This window comes from Marmota marmota, unplaced genomic scaffold (genome assembly GCF_001458135.2).
Source record: "Marmota marmota marmota unplaced genomic scaffold, marMar, whole genome shotgun sequence".
NCBI classification, from domain to species: Eukaryota; Metazoa; Chordata; class Mammalia; order Rodentia; family Sciuridae; genus Marmota; species Marmota marmota.
In genome coordinates, this window is record NW_026000005.1 from 17,791,845 (window position 1) to 17,811,468 (window position 19,624).

General features: G+C 36.0%; 1 protein-coding gene across 3 annotated transcripts in view; it reads left to right on the forward strand.

The window, feature by feature from the left end:
• The window catches only part of Plcl1 (phospholipase C like 1 (inactive)), a 352,546-nt gene that overhangs the window by 289,141 nt on the left and 43,781 nt on the right, over window positions 1–19,624 (forward strand). The window contains exons 4-5 of one of the 3 annotated variants that reach the window (XM_015481198.2): window positions 17,181–17,256; window positions 19,504–19,613. The exons of 1 other annotated variant lie outside the window; for it this stretch is intronic. In XM_015481198.2, coding sequence (XP_015336684.2) covers window positions 17,181–17,256; window positions 19,504–19,613 — 186 coding nt within the window. Of the gene's footprint in view, window positions 1–7,331; window positions 8,098–17,180; window positions 17,257–19,503; window positions 19,614–19,624 lie in introns of those variants that run through there. One more of the 3 variants, XM_048808247.1, reaches the window with a different exon arrangement.

A 19,624-nucleotide genomic window follows, 5' to 3' on the forward strand; every position in this document is an offset into this window, starting at 1 on the left:
CATTTCTAGGTCCAAACAATAGCAGTTGTCTTTTCTGTTACTGAGAAAAAGGGGAGAATTAATATTAACGGACAACAGAGGTGAACAAGAAATCCCCCCTCCAAGAAAAAATGAAAATTTGAAACATATTTAACCTTCATCATGTTTTATCTTTGAAAGGTACATCTGGTCAAAAAGTTAAGGAAATGTATGCTTCTATCCATCTACTTCTAGTGGGAAAATAAATTGATATATATTTTTTAAAGAAACATTTGACAGTACAGTTTAAAATATTTATTTGATCTATATATATTTTCTTTCCTTGGATTTATTCTAAGACAGTAGACATGCATAAATATTTATTTTTAATAATGTCAACATAGAAGGATTAGTTCAATAAAATATAGTAATCCATATAATGGATTCCTTTGAAGCCATCAAAATCATGTGTTTGAAGAATATTTAATGATATGGAAACAACTCATAATGTGTTTTGTGGAAAACCTCTGGTTACCAAAAAAATAGGCACATTGGGATTTAAATTGTATTTATATGTATGTGTTCCTAAAATGCTAGCAAGACATTAATAGTGATTATTTTTGTAGGAGGAGAGAGAATTTTATTTTCTTGTTCCTGCTTTTATCTACTTTTTTGTATTTGCCAAACTCTTTAAAATGAAGGTGACCAATTTTATAATTGAATAGAAATAAATTTTGAGGAAGAAAAGACTAATATCTTATTATTGAAAACTAACTAGAAGAAAGACATTTGGGATAAACATTTTATAAATAAAAAAGAAAAACATCCACAGAGCACATTCTGCCCCTAAGTGCCTGACTGTATTCCAGGGTTGCTGTGGGAAAAGTTCACCTATTGCCTGTATCTCATTTTTCATGAAATCAATTTTTTCATCATGAGAGTAGGGATTGAAAGCCGTTCAGTGAATAGGTATAATTGCCATCTAAGAGGTGAAATTAGGGTACTAGTTGCCATAGAGACAGACAGCAGAAATCACTTATTCTCTTGTAAGCTAAGAAAGAAAATCATTCGTTGAGAGGGGAGCCAGGCCCCTGCAGCTTGGCCTGTAAGAAGCAGAAAAGCACCTGGACTCTGGCTGGCAATTGTTGTTGCATATACCAAGTGTCTGATGGTGTTCTTTTTAGTTTTATCTGCTAAAGGCAAATCTGAATATTAGCCTTTTTCTCATCTGTAGTTTTAAAAGGCAAGTTGTATTTGCAGGCAGAGCATGATTTTCCAAAATTTAAAACAGAAGGCTACTGTGGAAAGCAAAATTACTTCTCATGAAGACTTCATTTATGGTACTTTAGCACACGATTTCTCATTTTGGTAGGGAATTGAGTGTAAATATCCCTATGCCAATGGCAACCTCAGTGTCTGGAAGAAGTGATTGAAAACACTATTAATATGTCTACTGGATATCTCTTTTTGGGGAGCCAAAGGTGGGTAGGGGGAGATGCAGATAAGGATGGTATTGGCTTTGAAAGTAGGAACACCATTTTTACTTTTTAGGATTTGCACTGTATTGGTCAACATCTTGAATGCTCTTGGTATATTAGGGTTTACATTTATTTTAAAGGAGTCTCCTAAGATACTCTGTAGATCCAGGGTGATAATTTAAAAACAAAGATCATTTTTCATGTTTAAAATTCTCTAGTGGCTTCACATAAATAAAATTAACCCCCCTAACTACAGTTCTGCAGGGTCATTTATGATCTAACCTGCTTTCTCAACCTTACCTACTTCTTCCAGCCTCACTGCCTCTGCAGCTTCACCCCTACATGTTCTCTTCTGCTCCATTTTCACTGGCCACATTGACTTTTTTCCTTCAGTCAGTTCAAGCCTGTTCCCTTCTCTGGGACATTGTAAATGAATATTCTTCTCTTGTGAAGATTGGTGCTTCGTCTCTTGACCCTTAGCTCAAATATCATTTCCTGAGAGAAGCCTTCCCTAACTACTGTCTGCATCTGTCACTTGATTGCATAGCCATGCATTTTTCCATCGTCCTTCTGAGAAGTACTGAATAAATAATAATTTGTTTGAACTTTTTTCTTGGCCTTTAAAAAAGTTTTCTTTTACCTTCTCTTTTACCCCTCAATTGGAATGTATACTCCATGAAGGAAGAAACTCTGATTACTACTGTTATCTCTAGCACCTAAACACTGTGGAGACATAGCATGGTTTCAATTAATATTAGTTGAAAAAAAAAAGAAGCATCTACTGCCTGTGCAAATAATGTAGTTTTCATCCTGTAATTGAATTGTTTTTATGGTTAATCATTCAATCTTTTTGTTTTGCTTCTCTGATACTACCCTTACTGAACTGCTCCCTGCTGTACATATTTGGTTAAAAATCTACAGAGTAAGGCAAAACTATGTAAACAGTAAAAAAGATCAGTAGTTGTTAAGGTCTGGGTTCAGGGGAGAGATGAATAGATAGAGCACAGAGGACTTTTTAAGGCAGTGAAATTTCTGTATGATACCATCATGGGGATACATGTCATCCCACACTTGTCAAAATCCATAGAATGTACAACACCAAGAGTCAACCCTATTGTGAACTGTGGATTTTAGCTAATAATAATGTATCAATAGTGTTTTATCAATTGTAGTAAATATACCATATTAATGCAAAATATAAACAGTAGGACAGGAGTAGGGATAGAGGTAGAGTGAGAGTTTATATGGGAGCTCTCTGCACTTTCCACTCAATTTTTATGTAACTTAAAATTTTTCGTAAAAAGTGAAGTCTAAAAAAAAAAGCACATTTTTTTTTTACTATTAATAAAAAGTTATTTGAACAAATAAGGCAAAGGAAAAAAAACCAAAAAACTCCAAGACCTATTGCCTACTGGTGTGGGGCGGGGGCAGGGATTCCAAAATAAGCAGCTTGGATTTAACTTAGACTCAAGTTCTTGAGTATTTGGATTTCTTAAAAATGATATTGGATCACATAGATGCCATCCAAGAAGAAAAATAACACCCATAAAGTCTATGCTTATAATAAAAAAAAAAACTTGATTTTTCTGAACAAATAAAAATGCATGAGGTGTTCAGTCTAGGTAGAAACAAATCAGGCAATCTAATAGCCTGTATACATTTATTTTGAAATCCAACTTGACTGCATCAAATTATGCTAATTATCAGGGAGAAACAAATGAAAATACTTTGGAAAACATGGAGCCTGAGTTCATCTGTGAGATTTACTTTTTCTTCTAAACTTAGCTTTCTCTAGTGACCTGAGATGGTCAATATTCATTAACAAATACACATTTATTTAGTATTTGGAAATATTGCCTCAAAAAAGGTTTAAAATTTAGCCTTAAAAGTCATATTATTATTAGCATTGCAATTCTAATTCTATTATAGCAACTGTGTTAATTCATAATAAAAAGTGTTATGGTTTGGATGTGATGTGTCACCCAAAAGCTCACATGTGAGACAATGCAAGAAGGTTCAGAGAGGAAATGATTGGGTTGTGGGAGCCTTAACCCAATCAGTGAATTGATCTTCTGATAGGGATTAACTGAGTGGTAACTAAAGGCTGTAGATGTGGCTGGTAGAGGTGGGAATTAGGGGCGTGTCTTTGGGGTATATATTTTTGTATCTGGCAAGTGGAATTTCTCTCTGCTTTCTATCACTATGTGAGCCGCATCCCTCTGTCACATTCTTCTGCCATGGTGTTCTGCCTCACCTTGAGCTCTAAGGAATGGAGCCGGCCTTCTACAGACTAAAGACCTCTGAAACTGTGAGCCCTCAAATAAACTTTCCCTCCCCTACGTTTGTTCTGGTTGGGTCCTTAGTCACAGAAGTGAAAAAGCTGACTAAAACACCAAGAAATCAAAAAACAAATATATTCTGAGTGGGCCTACTTACATGGCATATTTCAGAAGAGTGGGGGAGGGCACACTCTTTCTCCAGTCTTAACACATCTTATGTTTTCTGTATTCTCCCTGGAATTTTAAGTTTCAAAATTATAACCAACCCTTAGGGTTAAGACTTTTATTTCCTATAAAATGCAAACACATTTATGAGTCATACATATTAGATTTTCAGTAATTTATTCATACTTTTGAATGAATTTAAGAGATACTGTTCTACAGGCAGATTTTTGACTGGAAAAAGGACGAGATCATTTTGACACAGGGTTTCCCAAGTCTGGGTAAGGTGAGGGTGTGGTTGCTCAAGGAACTACAATTTTGTTGAGAGCGACCCTGTTTACTATTTAAGAAAGCAGAAGCAGAGGTGACCTTCCTGAGAGAAAACACAGCTGGAGGTGGGAAATGTATAGCTTTTAAAAGGCACCAGAGGGAACTGACGTTATCAATCCATAACTCAGGCTGGCAGAAAGACCCTGCAAGTTAACTGACGCTTCCTTCCCAGTGTGAAGATATGAAGAGAACTGTTAATGTTAGACCCTTTGCTTTAGCACTACCTCAGTGGCTCTGCTGTCATCAGAACAGTTTTTCAGGACAGTCCCTAAACTTAATTTGAAATCAGAAGACCATTTCTAAGTGACTTTATTGTGCTGCAGTGTGGGGTAGGGGAGCACTCAGATCTATGAAAGAGCAAGTAGCGTTGATCCACTCTGCATTTTACTTTTTCTAGGAAAATATCCCACTGAAATAAGTAACATATTCAGAATTATTGCTTCTAAGACTATATCATATATTTTTCCAAAAAGGGCAATATATATATATATATATTTTTTAAAATATATATATATTTTATATTCTGTTTAGAATTAATTTTAATTTTAACTTGGGGGTTGTTAAAAATGAAAATTGGTTACTGACAGAATTGCCTAGTGTTAGAGCCAGAAGATGGTGATTTTTAATTTCATAAGGATTTACAGAGGCCTCCTTTGTCCAAGCCACTGTGTTAGATACTGTGAAACTATGCAGACCCTGTTCTCCAGGGACTTAGAGGCAGGAGATGCAACTTGGTAAGTCCCAGCCAGGCCTAGGAGTTTACGACTGCCCAATATCAGGTGTTTCTCATTGTTTAATACAAACTTGTAAGAGTAGATGGTTACCTTGAGGAATCCTTTACAATTTAGTAGGATTCTATCAAAATTTGTTTGAATGTTTGGATTTTTTCATTTTACAATAGTGTTTTTATGCATGTAGATCTAGTATTATTTTCAAAACCTTTCCTTAGTCTCAGCCCTAAACTTTCCCTATCGTTTTATTTCTATACTTGACTACAGGACATGACCTGTGTATCTCAAGGACAAACAAATTTAACAGGTCAAAAACTGATTTCAGAGGCTGTGGTTGCAGCTTAGTGGTAGAAAACTTGCCTAGCATGTGTGAGGCACTGGGTTCAATCTCCAGTACCACATAAAAACAAATAAATAAAGATATTGTGTCCATCTACAACTAAAAATTTTTTTTTTAAAAACTGAGTTCATCTTTTTATTTCCTATGTATTCATTCACTCTTTTCTGATCACTGCAAAAGATCATGCAAATGGTCCCATTTTTTCCAAGTAAATTAAACATTCTATTAACCCCAGTAAGGTTTTAAAATTTACTGATTCATGTTAGATTTCATGCTTCTTTCCTCACAGTATGTCTTGTAAGATTCATTTTAATACATTGACACAGTCAAGATTCTTACCTAGGCTCTCTCCTCCTGCCTGGATTTTTAAACTATGTAAATACTTCCTTACTTAGTCTTGACCTATATGTAATTCAACAATTGGAACAATTATCCTCTAATTGTATTTTTAATTTACACCTGTTTTATTGAGGTGTAATTGATAAATAAAAATTTTACATATTTAAGATGTACAATATAACGTTTTGATTTATGAATACATTGCCTCAGTCTTCATCCACCATTGGTGGCCATTTTTCCAACTTCTTTCTCCATTTTTTCTGCTTGAACCCTCTCCTCCAGTCAGGCTGATGTATTTCCTACTTCCTTTTAATTCCCCATCCTTATATTACTTGGGATACCTTCTTAGCCTCACTTCTCCATTAACTTAAGTCCAGCCTTATGTCCTAACTTTTCTAAATACTCACCTTATTCAGAAAACATTCATTTTTGACTTTATGCAATACATGTGCAATATATACCATGTTAGTAGTTCTATCCAATTTAGAGATGAATAAACAGAGACAGATATCAGCACAACTAGCCATGATGTAAAGCAGGACACCTCTGGGACTTAAAGGAAATTATAAAATGTAGTGGGAACACATATGGCCACTGGCAAAAATAACACTTTCTTTTTTTTTGTTTTGGTCTTTAGGGTTTTAATTAGTCAACTGAACAAACATGTTTTGAGTACTTGTTATGTGCAAGGCATTGTGCAAGGTGTTGGGGGAAAGAAATGATCCGAAGTAAACTTTCTGTTCTTGTGAAAAAAGGGCAAGGAACAGTGGTATACAGTGTCCAGAGAGTGGCCAGATGATATTTTATGTCTGGAGCTGGAGTCTAAGGACCTTGAGTTCCATGGTAGACTTCACAGTGACTCACTTGCCTCATCTTACTTCCAAGAGGGTACTCAGCAGAATTTCATTTGCAAGGATTTTTAAAAGAAAGTTATCTGACCTTTGTATAATATTTTCTTCAGATAGCTGAGTTTTATCTTTCTTAATGTTCTAACCTGCCCAATTTTTCATTACATAATTGAGAAGTATTTGCCTAACTTGTCTGATCTTTTTATAAATTAGTGTAAAAACTTTGGGGTAGTTACTGTTTTAAATATATTATTCAGAGGTGGGGTGGTTTCAGAGGACTACCACTATAAAAATAAAGCCAAAGCATTCTCCAGGGGTGACTTCTGTGCTGAAGTGTTTAACATTAACATAAAAGTTAAAACTTTACTATGGTAAGGGCAACAGATTTTCTGAAGATAAAAAGAAGTCAAAACAACCTAGAGAACATGAATCAAAGGCTAATCTTTTACTAGGTAAGTTGGGGTGTGATTTGTCAGTTGATTGTGCTAGCATGTAAAGGAATTTAGCAAAACAGAGTTAATTGCTATGTGGTCACCCTTGCAATAGACCTGATACCTGGCAGGTATCACAAGCTCAACATAATGGGTTAGATTAAATATATTAAAGATATTTTCCTTTAATTATTCATTATGAAGCTTGTGTGGTGCTTTTTACTAGTTTGCATTTTAGAAAGTATGGTGCTTGTATAGTATTTAGGACTCAAAAAAGAACCTCCCCTAGCATGTGCCCAACCAGAGCTGGTTATTGAAAAGTAAGACATGGCACTCTCTGTATTGAAACTCCCTTCACTCATAGGTACTGACCCATTTCTGTATGAGAGGAATTGTCAGCATCTTAGGGGTGACAAAATTTTCACTTGGTTTCAGGGTTCAAGGACACTGGATATCAGAGATACATCAATAAGCAAATATTTCAGACTGACTTCTTTGTGGAATGTATCTTCAAAGTTGACTTTGCCTTCCTGAATCTTCAAGTTCTTGCAAGTTCTTTAACCCTCAGTTAAAGGCCATAAGATAGTCATATTAGCCTGAAGATTCTGAAGAAAGGGTCCTGAAAGCTCAACTGCTTGGCAGTTTTTGTGAATGAGCTGAATTGAAATGACATCTGGACCAAACAAAGATTTCTAATGATTTCTCAAGATATAGCTGACAACTGTTTGGGAAACAACAACTGGAGGGGGAAAAATGATAAAATGATTCCTTTATTCAGAAAGAAGCTTACTGCAGTAGATCCCGTCACTATCATGAATGTGGAGACAAATGTCCTTTGGCTTACTCTGTGTGAGTTTTCTTGTCCTGTGCCCCATAAATCAGGCATGGAAATGTGACATACGGCAGTCTCAGGACAGAAGATGCTTTGTTGCAAACACCAAAGACAGTGGACTTGCAGTTAGTTTGCAAATGTTATGACTTTGTTTTTGTTTCACAGAAAGCTAACCATCTTGACAGGGTTGATTGCTTATAAACAAAATATGCCAATCTATTAATTATGTTTTTATCTGTTTCATTTAAAATATTTAAGGAACTAAAAAATTAAAGGAAATTGTCTCCATTCTAGTTAGCAAATATATAGGTAGCAGCAATCTGATTTGCAAATGTACCAAGTTTAATAAAATTCAAGTCTTATTTTCAACAATGTGAGCAGATGAGCCACTAAAGAACCAATGAACCACAATGTAGTATTTTGATTAGAAGGAAGATAAGAGATAGATGAATCTTTTATGGTCTTAAGAGAACAAAGATGCTGGAGTAGATTAGCTTTGTACTGACTCACATATTCTCAATCAGTAGCCTTTACAAGGTTCTTGACTCCTTTCTGGAAAAGTAGTGGAGGCACATTATGTACATTTATTATGGTTTCATACAAAGAATATTTAATGGTTTATATGTGTTCTGATTAGACTTGGAGGGAAAAATAATCCCAGCACACACAAAAATAAATAAATAAAAAAGAAAAAGAAAAAAAACATTTTCATGATGCTTTAGTTAATGGATGCTACTTTATTAACTGTTTATCACCAACTTGTACCTGTAATAGCAACTCTATCCTTCAATGTAATACTGGTATCCCAGAAAAACTTATAAGCTTTAGATCTGCCCCTCAAAAATGTCTGGATTCTAGTCTAAATTACTTTTCTGGTTCTGTGGCTTTTGAGATTTTGGGCAAGTTAACTTTCAGCTCAGTTTTTTAATGTGTAAAATGGAATTGTCCATGAGAGACTGTCCTTAAGCTGGCCTCTAAATAGAAAGTTCAATGGCTCTAGGAATTTAGATATAATTCAGGAAAAAATTAGAATCTATAGAAGATTTTGGGTTCTGAAAGGATAAAAGCTCTTTTTTTCTCCAGTATTATTAGTTATATTGAGTCTACAATAATCCTGGGACACTATTAAACTCCTTACTGGAAGAGCTGGAAGAATACTTTTTTTTTTAATACAAGTTAGACAATTTAATCCATATCTGAGAAAAACATTACTGTCTCCCACATACCTCTGCTTAGGACACATTTAACATATAAAGTAATGCCAACCTTTATCTGGGTAAGACCTCTGTTCTTTTAGATACAGAGCCTGACAAGGAAATGAGATCCATTAGGAGATATCCATGTGACAGAACCAAAGAGAAGCTCTTTGTGTTACAACAGGCAAAAGTGACTGAGAGCTCAGGCTGAGACATCGGATATGCTAATCAGTGCTTCCATAAGTATCAGAGAAATAGAAAGGAAATGAAACTCAAAACAACCATTTTTTTTCCCTAACAACCCGATAAATTAATTACTTGGAAGGAAAGTTTTAAATTTTTGTCTTAAATGCAGTTTGGAATTATTGGTACATTTCAGCCATCTGTCTTATTTGTTTTCTCTATAATTACTAATAATTGAAAGTTGACTGTCAAAAATAATTTGAATAAAATGATCCTTCTTAATATAATGCAAGAAATCATCATAGGGAAAATCAAATGCTCTAGTGAGAAAAGATCATAAAGCAGTGATTTTAAATTCTGAGAATATTATGGATGAGGTGTCTTAGAGTATAATTTGGTCTTTTTATACTTTTATAACTACAAGACTTTAGGTTATCCTCTGAGGAATCTCAAAGGAAAGTTCCTTTGTTTTGAAGGTAAATTCATACTGGGCTATCTCTTTATGAAATGATCTTCTAGACAATGGGAAAAAAGAGAAATTTCTTATCCTATGGGGTAACAAATACTTTCTTGAACTATAGGGTTTGTTGTGCGTTTTGGTCCTGAATTTATTTTACCTAGAATAAATAATGAAGTTTTAACATTTATCTTATTTTCTAATACTTTAGTATTGTATTTTCTTTTTTAAAAAAAATATTTTTATTAGTTATTGATGGACCTTTATTTATTTATTTGCTTGTATGTGGTGCTGAGAATTGAACCCAGTGCCTCACACATTCTAGGCAAGCACACTACCACTGAGCCACAACCCCAGCCCTAGTATTGTATTTTCTATAGAGATAATCTCATTAGAAGGTTTATGCTCATCTTTCAGTACTCAATTTAAAAGGGAATTAAAAACTCATATTACAGAAAAGTGAAGACGACTTGGGAGAAAAAGAGTAGAGAAACCTAAACACAAAAAGGGAGATCAAAGTTCAAAAAGGCAATAATAGGTTTGAGAAGTGATCAGTAATAAAATCTTTTGTTTTGCATATATATATATATGGGTAGTAGATAGGAAGAAGAAATAAGTACCATGAAAGTAAACTAGAAAAAAGTGATTATATAAATGAATAGATCTGGGGAAACAGGTAAATAATATTGGGTCTTTTTCTACTAGAATTATAGTTTGCTCAGGAAGTGAGGATGTAGAAGATAAAAAAGTAAGTAATACATTATAATTCATGATAGAAAATAAGGCATCCTGTGAATAGATCTTTTTTAAAAAATAGAATGTTCTTAAAATTTGGAGGTGACAAGGGGAAGGAAGGGAAAATCAGGAAAGCAAGGGAGAAAGGTGCACTGAAGTAAGCTTTCAAGTCTGGTAGATTTTGACCAGGGGACATGTCTAGGGAAGTCTTCCCTTATAGAAAGAAATGTGTGGAAAGAGCAACCAGTAGGGTGCATTTAAGAAAGTATGATTCATCAGGCAACTGGAACTTAGGGGAATTGGGAAATCAAAGCGGGGGAAGACTATTGAGGCAAATAGGCCTGGAGCACTGAGAGATGCAAACTCTGGAATGGAAAAATTTTACTTGTCAATAAACAAGGCAGAAAATGATAAAACCAAGAATTAACCGGCACTGTGCTTTTGTAAGATGATTTTCTGGAAATGGTATTTAGGAAGGAGTGAGGTGGGAAGGACCGGAACTTGACAGTGGCTGAGCAGGCATTTAAACTGATCTTTGCATGCTGCAAAGGGAGTTTTTTGAGAATTTGGAAATAGGAGATATTTGGCGGGGGTCCTGTGGGGGTAGGGGGAAGGAAAAATGAAATGGAACAGAAAAAAATATTTTTAAAGGTGGCATTTGGCTACCTCTAGAAGGATAACTAGAATTTGAAAGGTAGAGATCTAAAGGTAGACCAGAAGTAGGAGTAAGGGCTTGAGTTGGGAGTGTTATAGGGAGGAAGGAAGCTCAGGGATGGAGGTGGTTCCATGGGCAAGACTTGGTGATTGACAGCCGTGGGGGCTCACCTGCAGGAAAGATGCTGGCTGAGAGGATGTTCAGGTGTGAGTGTAGGGGACTAGACAAGAGAGGACACTGGCAGGGCTCATAATTATAGGTGTCTAGTAGCCTAGGCAGCTCTAGGGTTTTGTTCAAGTACCATATCAGGCTCTCAGTAAATAGCATACTCAAAAAGGATGATTAAAAGACTCAGATGGACTGTTTTTATAACAGTTGGGCCAGAATAGGGAATCGGCATTGGTGAACACCCAAGGGTTAGCAGGTGCTTAGCTGTCATCCCCAGGACTAAAAGGGGCTAGGTGGGTAACCTAACCGTTACTGGCCCTCAGATGTCTGCACCTGTGCCTGTCAGGAGCTGAGGCCTTGCAGAGAGGAAGTTCTCGAACCACAGCCCAGCAGGGAGCCACGGAGCAAGTCACTTTCCTGTACCCACTTTACTCCTGCCTTCTGCCCTTGATTCCTTGTTGGTGGATCCATTGACTGATTGCCAATGGAAGGCAGAGGGCAAGGGAAGCCTGTTTGATGCCACCCATAAAGAACAACTGTCCTCAAGACGGAGCACAATTAAGAGTGGATTTGGAGGGGGAAGGCAGAGCACTCAGCACAGCCAGCTTTTCAGTAAAAATATATTAAGAATATACTTACTCATAAACTATATGTATTTACTAAAACACTGATATATACAAAATAAAACCCATCAAGTAGAAACTGCCGTGGTATTTTTAAATGTTTTCACTTATAAGTAATAAAAATCTCTGTGCTCCTCCAATGTGATGGAACATATCAGATCTGAGATCTGATCAAACTCACTGTTCTTACCTCACACGGTGGCTGAGGAAGAAGTCATGGTGGGTGTAGTGTAAGATGTCATTTGCACTTGTGTTGTTAACCTCCCTTTGTTTTCAAGCACTCACATTGGAAAGGCTTAGTTTTTTTCAGAACATGGTAATGTAAGTGGTACTTGCTTTCCAGGCTGTACGTTGGGGTACTCTAAAAGAAGCTAATATGAGTTCTGCTGTCAGCCCGTCTCCAGTGTGCAATTACCTTCTTTTCTCATTATGCCTCACTGGCCATATTAGAAACACATGGCCATGATTTAGCAAAGTGGCCAGGATTAATCTGCAAAGCTTCATTTCTTTTAAATTTTTACAGATAAAATAAATGTGAATAAAAGTCCTCATTGTCTCATCACACACCCCAGTGAACCATGTTGTGCCCTTCCATTTTCTGCCCCAGGATGAAAACACCTCCCTGCCTTGGAAACCAATGTGGTAGAACATTGGAATCTAGGGATACAGGCCAGGGCTGGAGAAATTGGCTTTAAAATGTCATGATGCACAAGTGCAGAATATTTTTAAAAATTTTTTTTGTATTTGCTCTTTTTTGTTATATATGACAGTAGAATGTATTTTGGTGTATAACACATATATGGAGTATAACTTACTATTTGTGTGGTTGTACAGGATATGGAGTTACATGGTCATGTATTCATATATGAACATAGGAAAGTTATGTCCGATTCATTCTACTGTCTTTCCCATTCCTTCTCCCTTCCCCCCACTCCTCCCGTCTAGTTCAGTGAACCTCCACTCCTCCCTCCCCCCATTGTAAGTCAGCATCTGCATATCACAGAGAACATTTGGCCTTTGTTTTTTGGGGGGGATTGGGCTTATTTGGGTGCAGAATATTTGATAGCTCTAGGAATGGATGAAATCATAGCAGAGAAGGGAAAGAGTAGAGAACTGAGGCCTGGTGGCTTGGAGGATTCCTACACATGTATATATAAAAAGGAAACAATACAGGAGACAGAGAAAGAGCAAAACAGTAAAAGAATTAGGGTCATAGAATTCCAGAAGGAAGAGTGGTCAGATGTTTTAACTGCTAAGCTAGAGAGAATGAGGACTGAGAATTGGCCAGGGAGCAACTGCTAATGAGACAAGGTTGAACTTTAAGAGTATTAGAGGAGCCCTGCGTGAAGTCAAGCAATGATCATGAGCTAATTTCTTAAGGAGGAGAGACCAGAACAATCACTTAAGGTGGATAAAATATTCTGCTATTGTTTGCCATTTTAAAAGTAAGAGATAATGTATTCAGAAGGGAAGAAGCAAGGGGAGAAATTATAGATGAAGGAAAGAGAGAATCATTTAGAATGGGATTCCAGGAGAAGCAAGGGAGGTGGGATTGAAAGGCTAGATAGTAGAGTTGGCTGTGGTAAAGAGCTAACCTCCTTCTCCTGTTGGTACCAAGAAGCTGTGGCCTTTGGGGATGCAGGAAGTATATTCCTTTTGTAGTTGACACCAAGGAGATACTTAGTTAAATACTGCAAAGAAAACAAACTGGTCACCAATCAGTAGGTAAAGGGCTTTTTACTAGAGAATGGTGTCATGTTTTCTCTTCTGAGAGAAAAACCAAAAGAAATGAATATAAGCTTAGTCAATATGTTATCCAAGGAAATTAATTACCAATTATTCTTTTAAAGATTTTTTAAAGACAGATTTGAGTCTGATTGAAATGAATTGGTTATGTGTATGTCCTCGTATTTGTTCCAAAGGGCTGGACTACGTGTCTTTGGAATTCCACATTTCAGATTCAAAAGGCTACTTGTGTGGTGTGTGCAAGTCTGTGCACCCTCAAGGGGGCATGGCAAGGCCAGGCAAAATCCAAAGGTGGCATTTTAAAATAAAAATAATTTGGATGCCAGGAAACTGGGATTTTTTAAAATTCTAATTTGTTATATATGACAAAAAATGCATTACAATTTATACTACACATAAATAGCTCAATTTTTCATATCTCTGGTTGTTCACAAAGTAGAGTCACATTATTCATGTCTTCATACATGTACTTAGGGTAATGATGTCCATCTCATTCCACCATTTCTATCCCTATGCCCCTCCTCCCCTCTGTCCCCTTTGCCCTATCTAAAGTTTCTACATTACTCCCATGCTCCCCCCCACACAACCCTATTATGAATTAGCATCTTTATATCAGAGAAAATATTCAGCATTTTGTTTTTTGGGATTGACTAACTTTACTTAGCATTATATTCTCCAGCTCCACCCATTTACCTGCAAATGCCACGATTTTATTTTATGGTACAGAATAGAGGACACAGAGACAAACCCACATAATTACAGTTATCTTATATTAGACAAAGGTGCCAAAAACATACATAATGCTGAGTAATATTCCATTGTGTGTTCATTCATGTATATATATCTATATCTATCTATCTTTCTTTATATACATATATATACATCTATCTATCTATCTATCTATCTATCTATCTATACACATTTTCTTTATCCATTTTCATCTACTGAAGGGCATCTAGGTTGGTTCTACAGTTTAGCTATTGTGAATTGTGCTGCTATGAACATTGATGTGGCTGTGTCTGTAGTATGCTGTTTTAAGTCCTTTGAGTATAGACCGAGGAGTGGGATATAACTGGGTTAAATGGTGATTCCATTCATAGTTTTCCAAGGAATCTCCAAACTGCTTTCCATATTGGCTACAGCAATTTGCAGTCCCACCCGCAGTGAATGAATGTGCCTTTCCCCCCACATCCTTGCCAACACTTATTGTTTTTATTCTTAATAACTGCCATTCTGACTAAAGTGAGATGAAATCTTAGTTTTGACTTGCATTTCTTTAATAGCTAGAGATGTGAAGTTTTTTTTTCATATATTTGTTGATTGATTGTATATCATCTTCTGAGAAGTGTCTGTTCAGTTCCTTGGTCTATTTATTGATTGGGTTATCTATTTATTTATTTTTTATTTATTTGGTGTTAAGATTTTTGAGTTCTTTATATATCCTAGAGATTAATGCTCTATCTGATGTGTGTGGTAAACTATACTACAGAGCAATAGTAACAAAAACAGCATGGTATTGGCACCAAAATAGACTTATAGACCAATGGTACAGAATAGAGGACACAGAGACAAACCCACATAATTACAGTTATCTTATATTAGACAAAGGTGCCAAAACCATACATTGGAGAAAAGATAGCCTCTTCAACAAATGGTGCTGGGAAAACTGGAAATCCAAATACAACAAAGTGAAATTAAACCCATATCTCTCACCATGCACAAAACTCAACTCAAAGTGGATCAAGGACCTAGGAATTAAATTAGAGACAGTGTCTGTAATAGAAGAAAAATTAGACCCAAATCTCTATCATGTTGGATTAGGCCCCAACTTCCTTAATAAGACTCCTATAATCCTGAGGAGAAATGTCAGGCTTATAAAAATAAAAGAGAATCTTTTCTAAAAAAAACAAAAAACACTCCTATAGCACAAGAATTAAAATCAAGACTCAATAAGTAGGATGGATTCAAACTAAAAAGCTTCTTCTCAGCAAAAGAAACAATCAGTGAGGTGAATGAATAGAGGAAGCTGGGATTCTAATTCCATCTTCAGCACTAATTAATTCTATTTATCTTGACATGACTTTTAACCTTAGTTTCTTTTCTATAAAACACAGGAAGTGATTATGATTTTTAAAAGTCCTTTATCCTTAAAATCCAGATTTTTAAAATGTATAATTGTAATAGGTTTCTGTTAGTATAACAAAAACTTGAGCCAATCACGGTTTTAAAGGTTCCAGTCCATTCTTAGGTGGGCCCAGTGCTTTCAGGCCTCTGGAGGGGGTGCATGAAAGGAATAAAACCTATGTTGACTCTAGGGATAAAGCCTTTAACACACAGTTTTCTGAGGGACATTTTAGATCCAAACTATGGCAGCAATATATTTGATTTATGTAAACTTACAGAATTTTTCTGTTTCTTATTAATATTTCTCTTGTGTGAATTTCATGAAAACCTTTGTCGGCTACTTAGCTAATCTAAACATCTGATAACTTCTAAAAATAAAAATTGATTCACATGATGTTCCATGTTTAGATGTTGAAAAAAATTGAATCAGATTGACTTCATATTAAATTTTCCTCTATCCTTAAATTCCTTTCACTTAGAAGCTACAATAACTCAGGCTACTGTTGACCATTTGATAAATTGTTGTTCACAAGTGTCCTACTTGGGAGCTGAAAGAATTAATTCAGATTAAAAGTTTTGTGCAGTCTAGACCTTTACTGGTATCTAGCTTTACAGTGTTCATAGTCAAGTAAGTCATTGTTTTTGGCAGAGAATACAAGTAATATGACTCATGGAATTTTGATTGTTTGCATTGTTTCTCATAATCTTATATTCATTCATTTAAATAGACTTTATCTGTTGGACCATGAGTTTCATGGAGGTAGAAACATATATCTTTTGCTCCTTAGTGCACTGTACCCCCTGAGCCCACCATGGCTGCTCAATAGGTATTTGTTAAATGGATATATGATATGATTTTGCTTCTCATCTTCACACACAGATTCTTCTGTTCTTTGCTAGCAGAAAAGTTGTTTTATTTTCCCTATGCCAAGATGTATTTATTATATAAAATGCCTTAGACACGTTGCTTTCTAACCCAAAATAGAGGGCAAAGACAACCATTTCAGTGTTATTGTCTACAAGCTCTATTGAGCTCCTCACTCTGAAATCTGACCCATTCCTCATTCTTACTACAGAACCGCACTAGAGAAAGAACCAGAACTTCCGTCTTTGGGCAATCCAAATCTAAGTTGGCAGCTTCAATAATGCATCCTGAAGTCCTATAATTTATCACTAGGTGATTCTGTATTTTGGTTCTTGTGCTATTGTCTCAATACCACTTGCCTTGATGTTGTAGTAACCTTTGAGGCAAGCAGTGGTATCAGAGACATTCATGAATATGACCTGATACTTAAAGAATGTATATGCATTTATTCAACAAGCACCCCCTGTGTGCTTGGCATTTATACAACTGGATCAATTGTAAGAAGGGTGACTACAGCCTCAGAATTAGAATGGACAGGGGCTAGGACAGAAATTTTCCTTCTTTCTCCCATCTCTTGTGGTTGAAGTCATGTCCCTGTTACTGGATGTTATCTCACAGGTGTCTCTGTATGTCACCTTCTCAATGAACCAGTTTAAGGATTTCTGACAACCATTTTTTTTTGTTGTCTATTTTGTGACAGATGATTCAAGAGAGCCGATTTCTCATAGAAATGGCAGACACAGTCCATGAAAAGATTTTACAGTGTCAGAAAGCAGGTAATTTTTTAATATTTGGTTTAAGCACCATAATGATAATTCTTTGCAGAATTTTTTTAAAGTTTCTGTCCTTCCTCTTAAAATTTAAATATTTTATGTCATTGTTGAATTACAAGTTACATTTAAGTTTTTGTTTACTACAGAAGAAATCTGGATGGTTGTATTTGTGTATTTGGGGGTGGTGGTGTCTGAAAATAACTAGAGACAAGGGTTTCTAAGTCTGCTTTTGTGGTTTGGAAGTCTAATAAAATCTATTACTAGTGGTATGGGAGGTAGGGTTCAATGAGACCAATTCAAGCTCACTTTATTTTTATGATTTGATTAACTATTAATCTTCTAGGGCATTTGCCCCATTTCCCAGTCCTCATTTTAGACTTGTTTTTTTCTTTAGGGATGGGAGGGGTCACATGTCTGTGAGCATACACCTCTATTTATGTTCATCTTCATCCGCACTCCTGTGCTTTTATTTCTTAGATCCATGTGCTCCTCTCACAGACACAATAATGGTTATGGTAAAGAAGTTGACAACAGAGACAGTTGCTTTATAAATATGCATATAATATGCTAAACACATACACTATCTTACTTAGTCCTCTTAACTCTTCAATGTAGTCCTCATCTCCAACTTACAGATGAGGCACCTGAGATTCTGGGAGACTGAGTGAATGATCCAAGATCTTATATCAACATGGTGGGGCTGACCTTTAAAAATGGTTCTCTTCGCTGACTGACCAGCAGGCTGAGATGTTTCAGTTGACAGTAAATGCAAAAACAGTATCCAATACTTATATGATGCCAACACTCTCGAAGAGCTATTTATGTATTGACCTATTTATCTTCACCACAATCCCTGAGATAAACCCTCTTGTCACTTACTCACCAGTGAAGAAATTGAAGCCCAGTGAATTTCAGGAACTTGCTCAGACCCACACAGTCAGTAAGTGGAGCCAGAATGTCAGCCCCGGCTCCATGTTCATACTCTTTGTTAGGACATATATTTGTGATATCAGCACATAGGACAGTTACTGTTGTTTCAGGCTACATTAATAAAAGTATGTAGAACCAGAAGAATGGTGAAAATCCCTACCCAGTGTGGGCTCTTCAAGTCTATTCTGAGTACAATGTCCACTGCTGGATACAAGATTGTGTACACTGTTCAATTCTGGGAAGCCAGGCAGTGCAATGGTTCTGCTTGGATGCTGTCCTTAAAAAGGAGTCATAAGTGAGCTGAAATGTGTTAGAACACATTCTGTTGAGGACAGAATTCAAGGTTCTCCCTGCCCGCCAACATTTCTTCAAGTATCTAAAGAGCTGCACTATGGAAAGAGATTAGAAATTGTTGGTCTGGGTTTAGCTAGCACTGAGGAGTTCCAGGGAAGAAGATTTTGGCTCAGTCAATATCAGGCCCAGGTCTCCAAAGATGGAACAAGCTGTCTATGAGAGAATGTGATTCCCATTCCTGATGTGCTAAGACAAAACCTATAGAAACAGATGATGGTGATGTTTTTCATAGTATTCAATTTTTTTTATATTAATTGACTTGGATTATTAAAATGAAGTTAAACTGGTAAAACAATTTTGTTTTTTAAAATTAGTACTAAAAAATTAAAAAATTAATAAAATCAATAAAAAGTTAGTATTAAGCCAATATTTATTAATAATACTTTAATCAGTTATGCTAATTTTACCAGAATGGTATTCAAATTTGAGCAAATGGTAGAACTGAAATACTTTAAGGCTATTCCCAAATCTGAAACACTTGGGTGATTCCAGGAATGCTATTTTTAAGAATATCTTTTTAGTTTTAGTTGATATTTATTTACTAATTACTGATTATTATCCACATGGGTCCCAGGGCCTGCTTTGAAGCCACAGGGCTGGCTTATAAAGAAAAGGAAGATAGAGGCTCCTCACATATAGCTGTACATCACACCCTTCCACACAAAAGCTCTCCACAAAATGAATGGAACCTGTTGGAAGAACTTCTGCTTAATTTCTGATGTCTTCATCAATGGTTCCTGGCTGTTTGAAATGTAATTTAGCCTGTATTGATTATTGATAGTCCCCTGCCCCGTGGACAGCCATTTGGTGGAATGAATACATAGGAAGGAGAATTCAGTTTAGAGATTTAGAAATTCTGAGAGGACTGAGATGTGAAATTATATTTTACTGATAATATTTTTTATGCTGAGATGCTCATTTTTTCTGAATTTGCACTATTATTTCCTACCCACTCTTTTTTCCAAGGGATGGAGTTCCATGAAGAACTTCATAACCTGGGGGCAAAGGAAGGACTGAAAGGAAGAAAACTCAACAAGGCCACTGAGAGCTTTGCTTGGAACATCACGGTACTAAAGGTAGAAGAAAC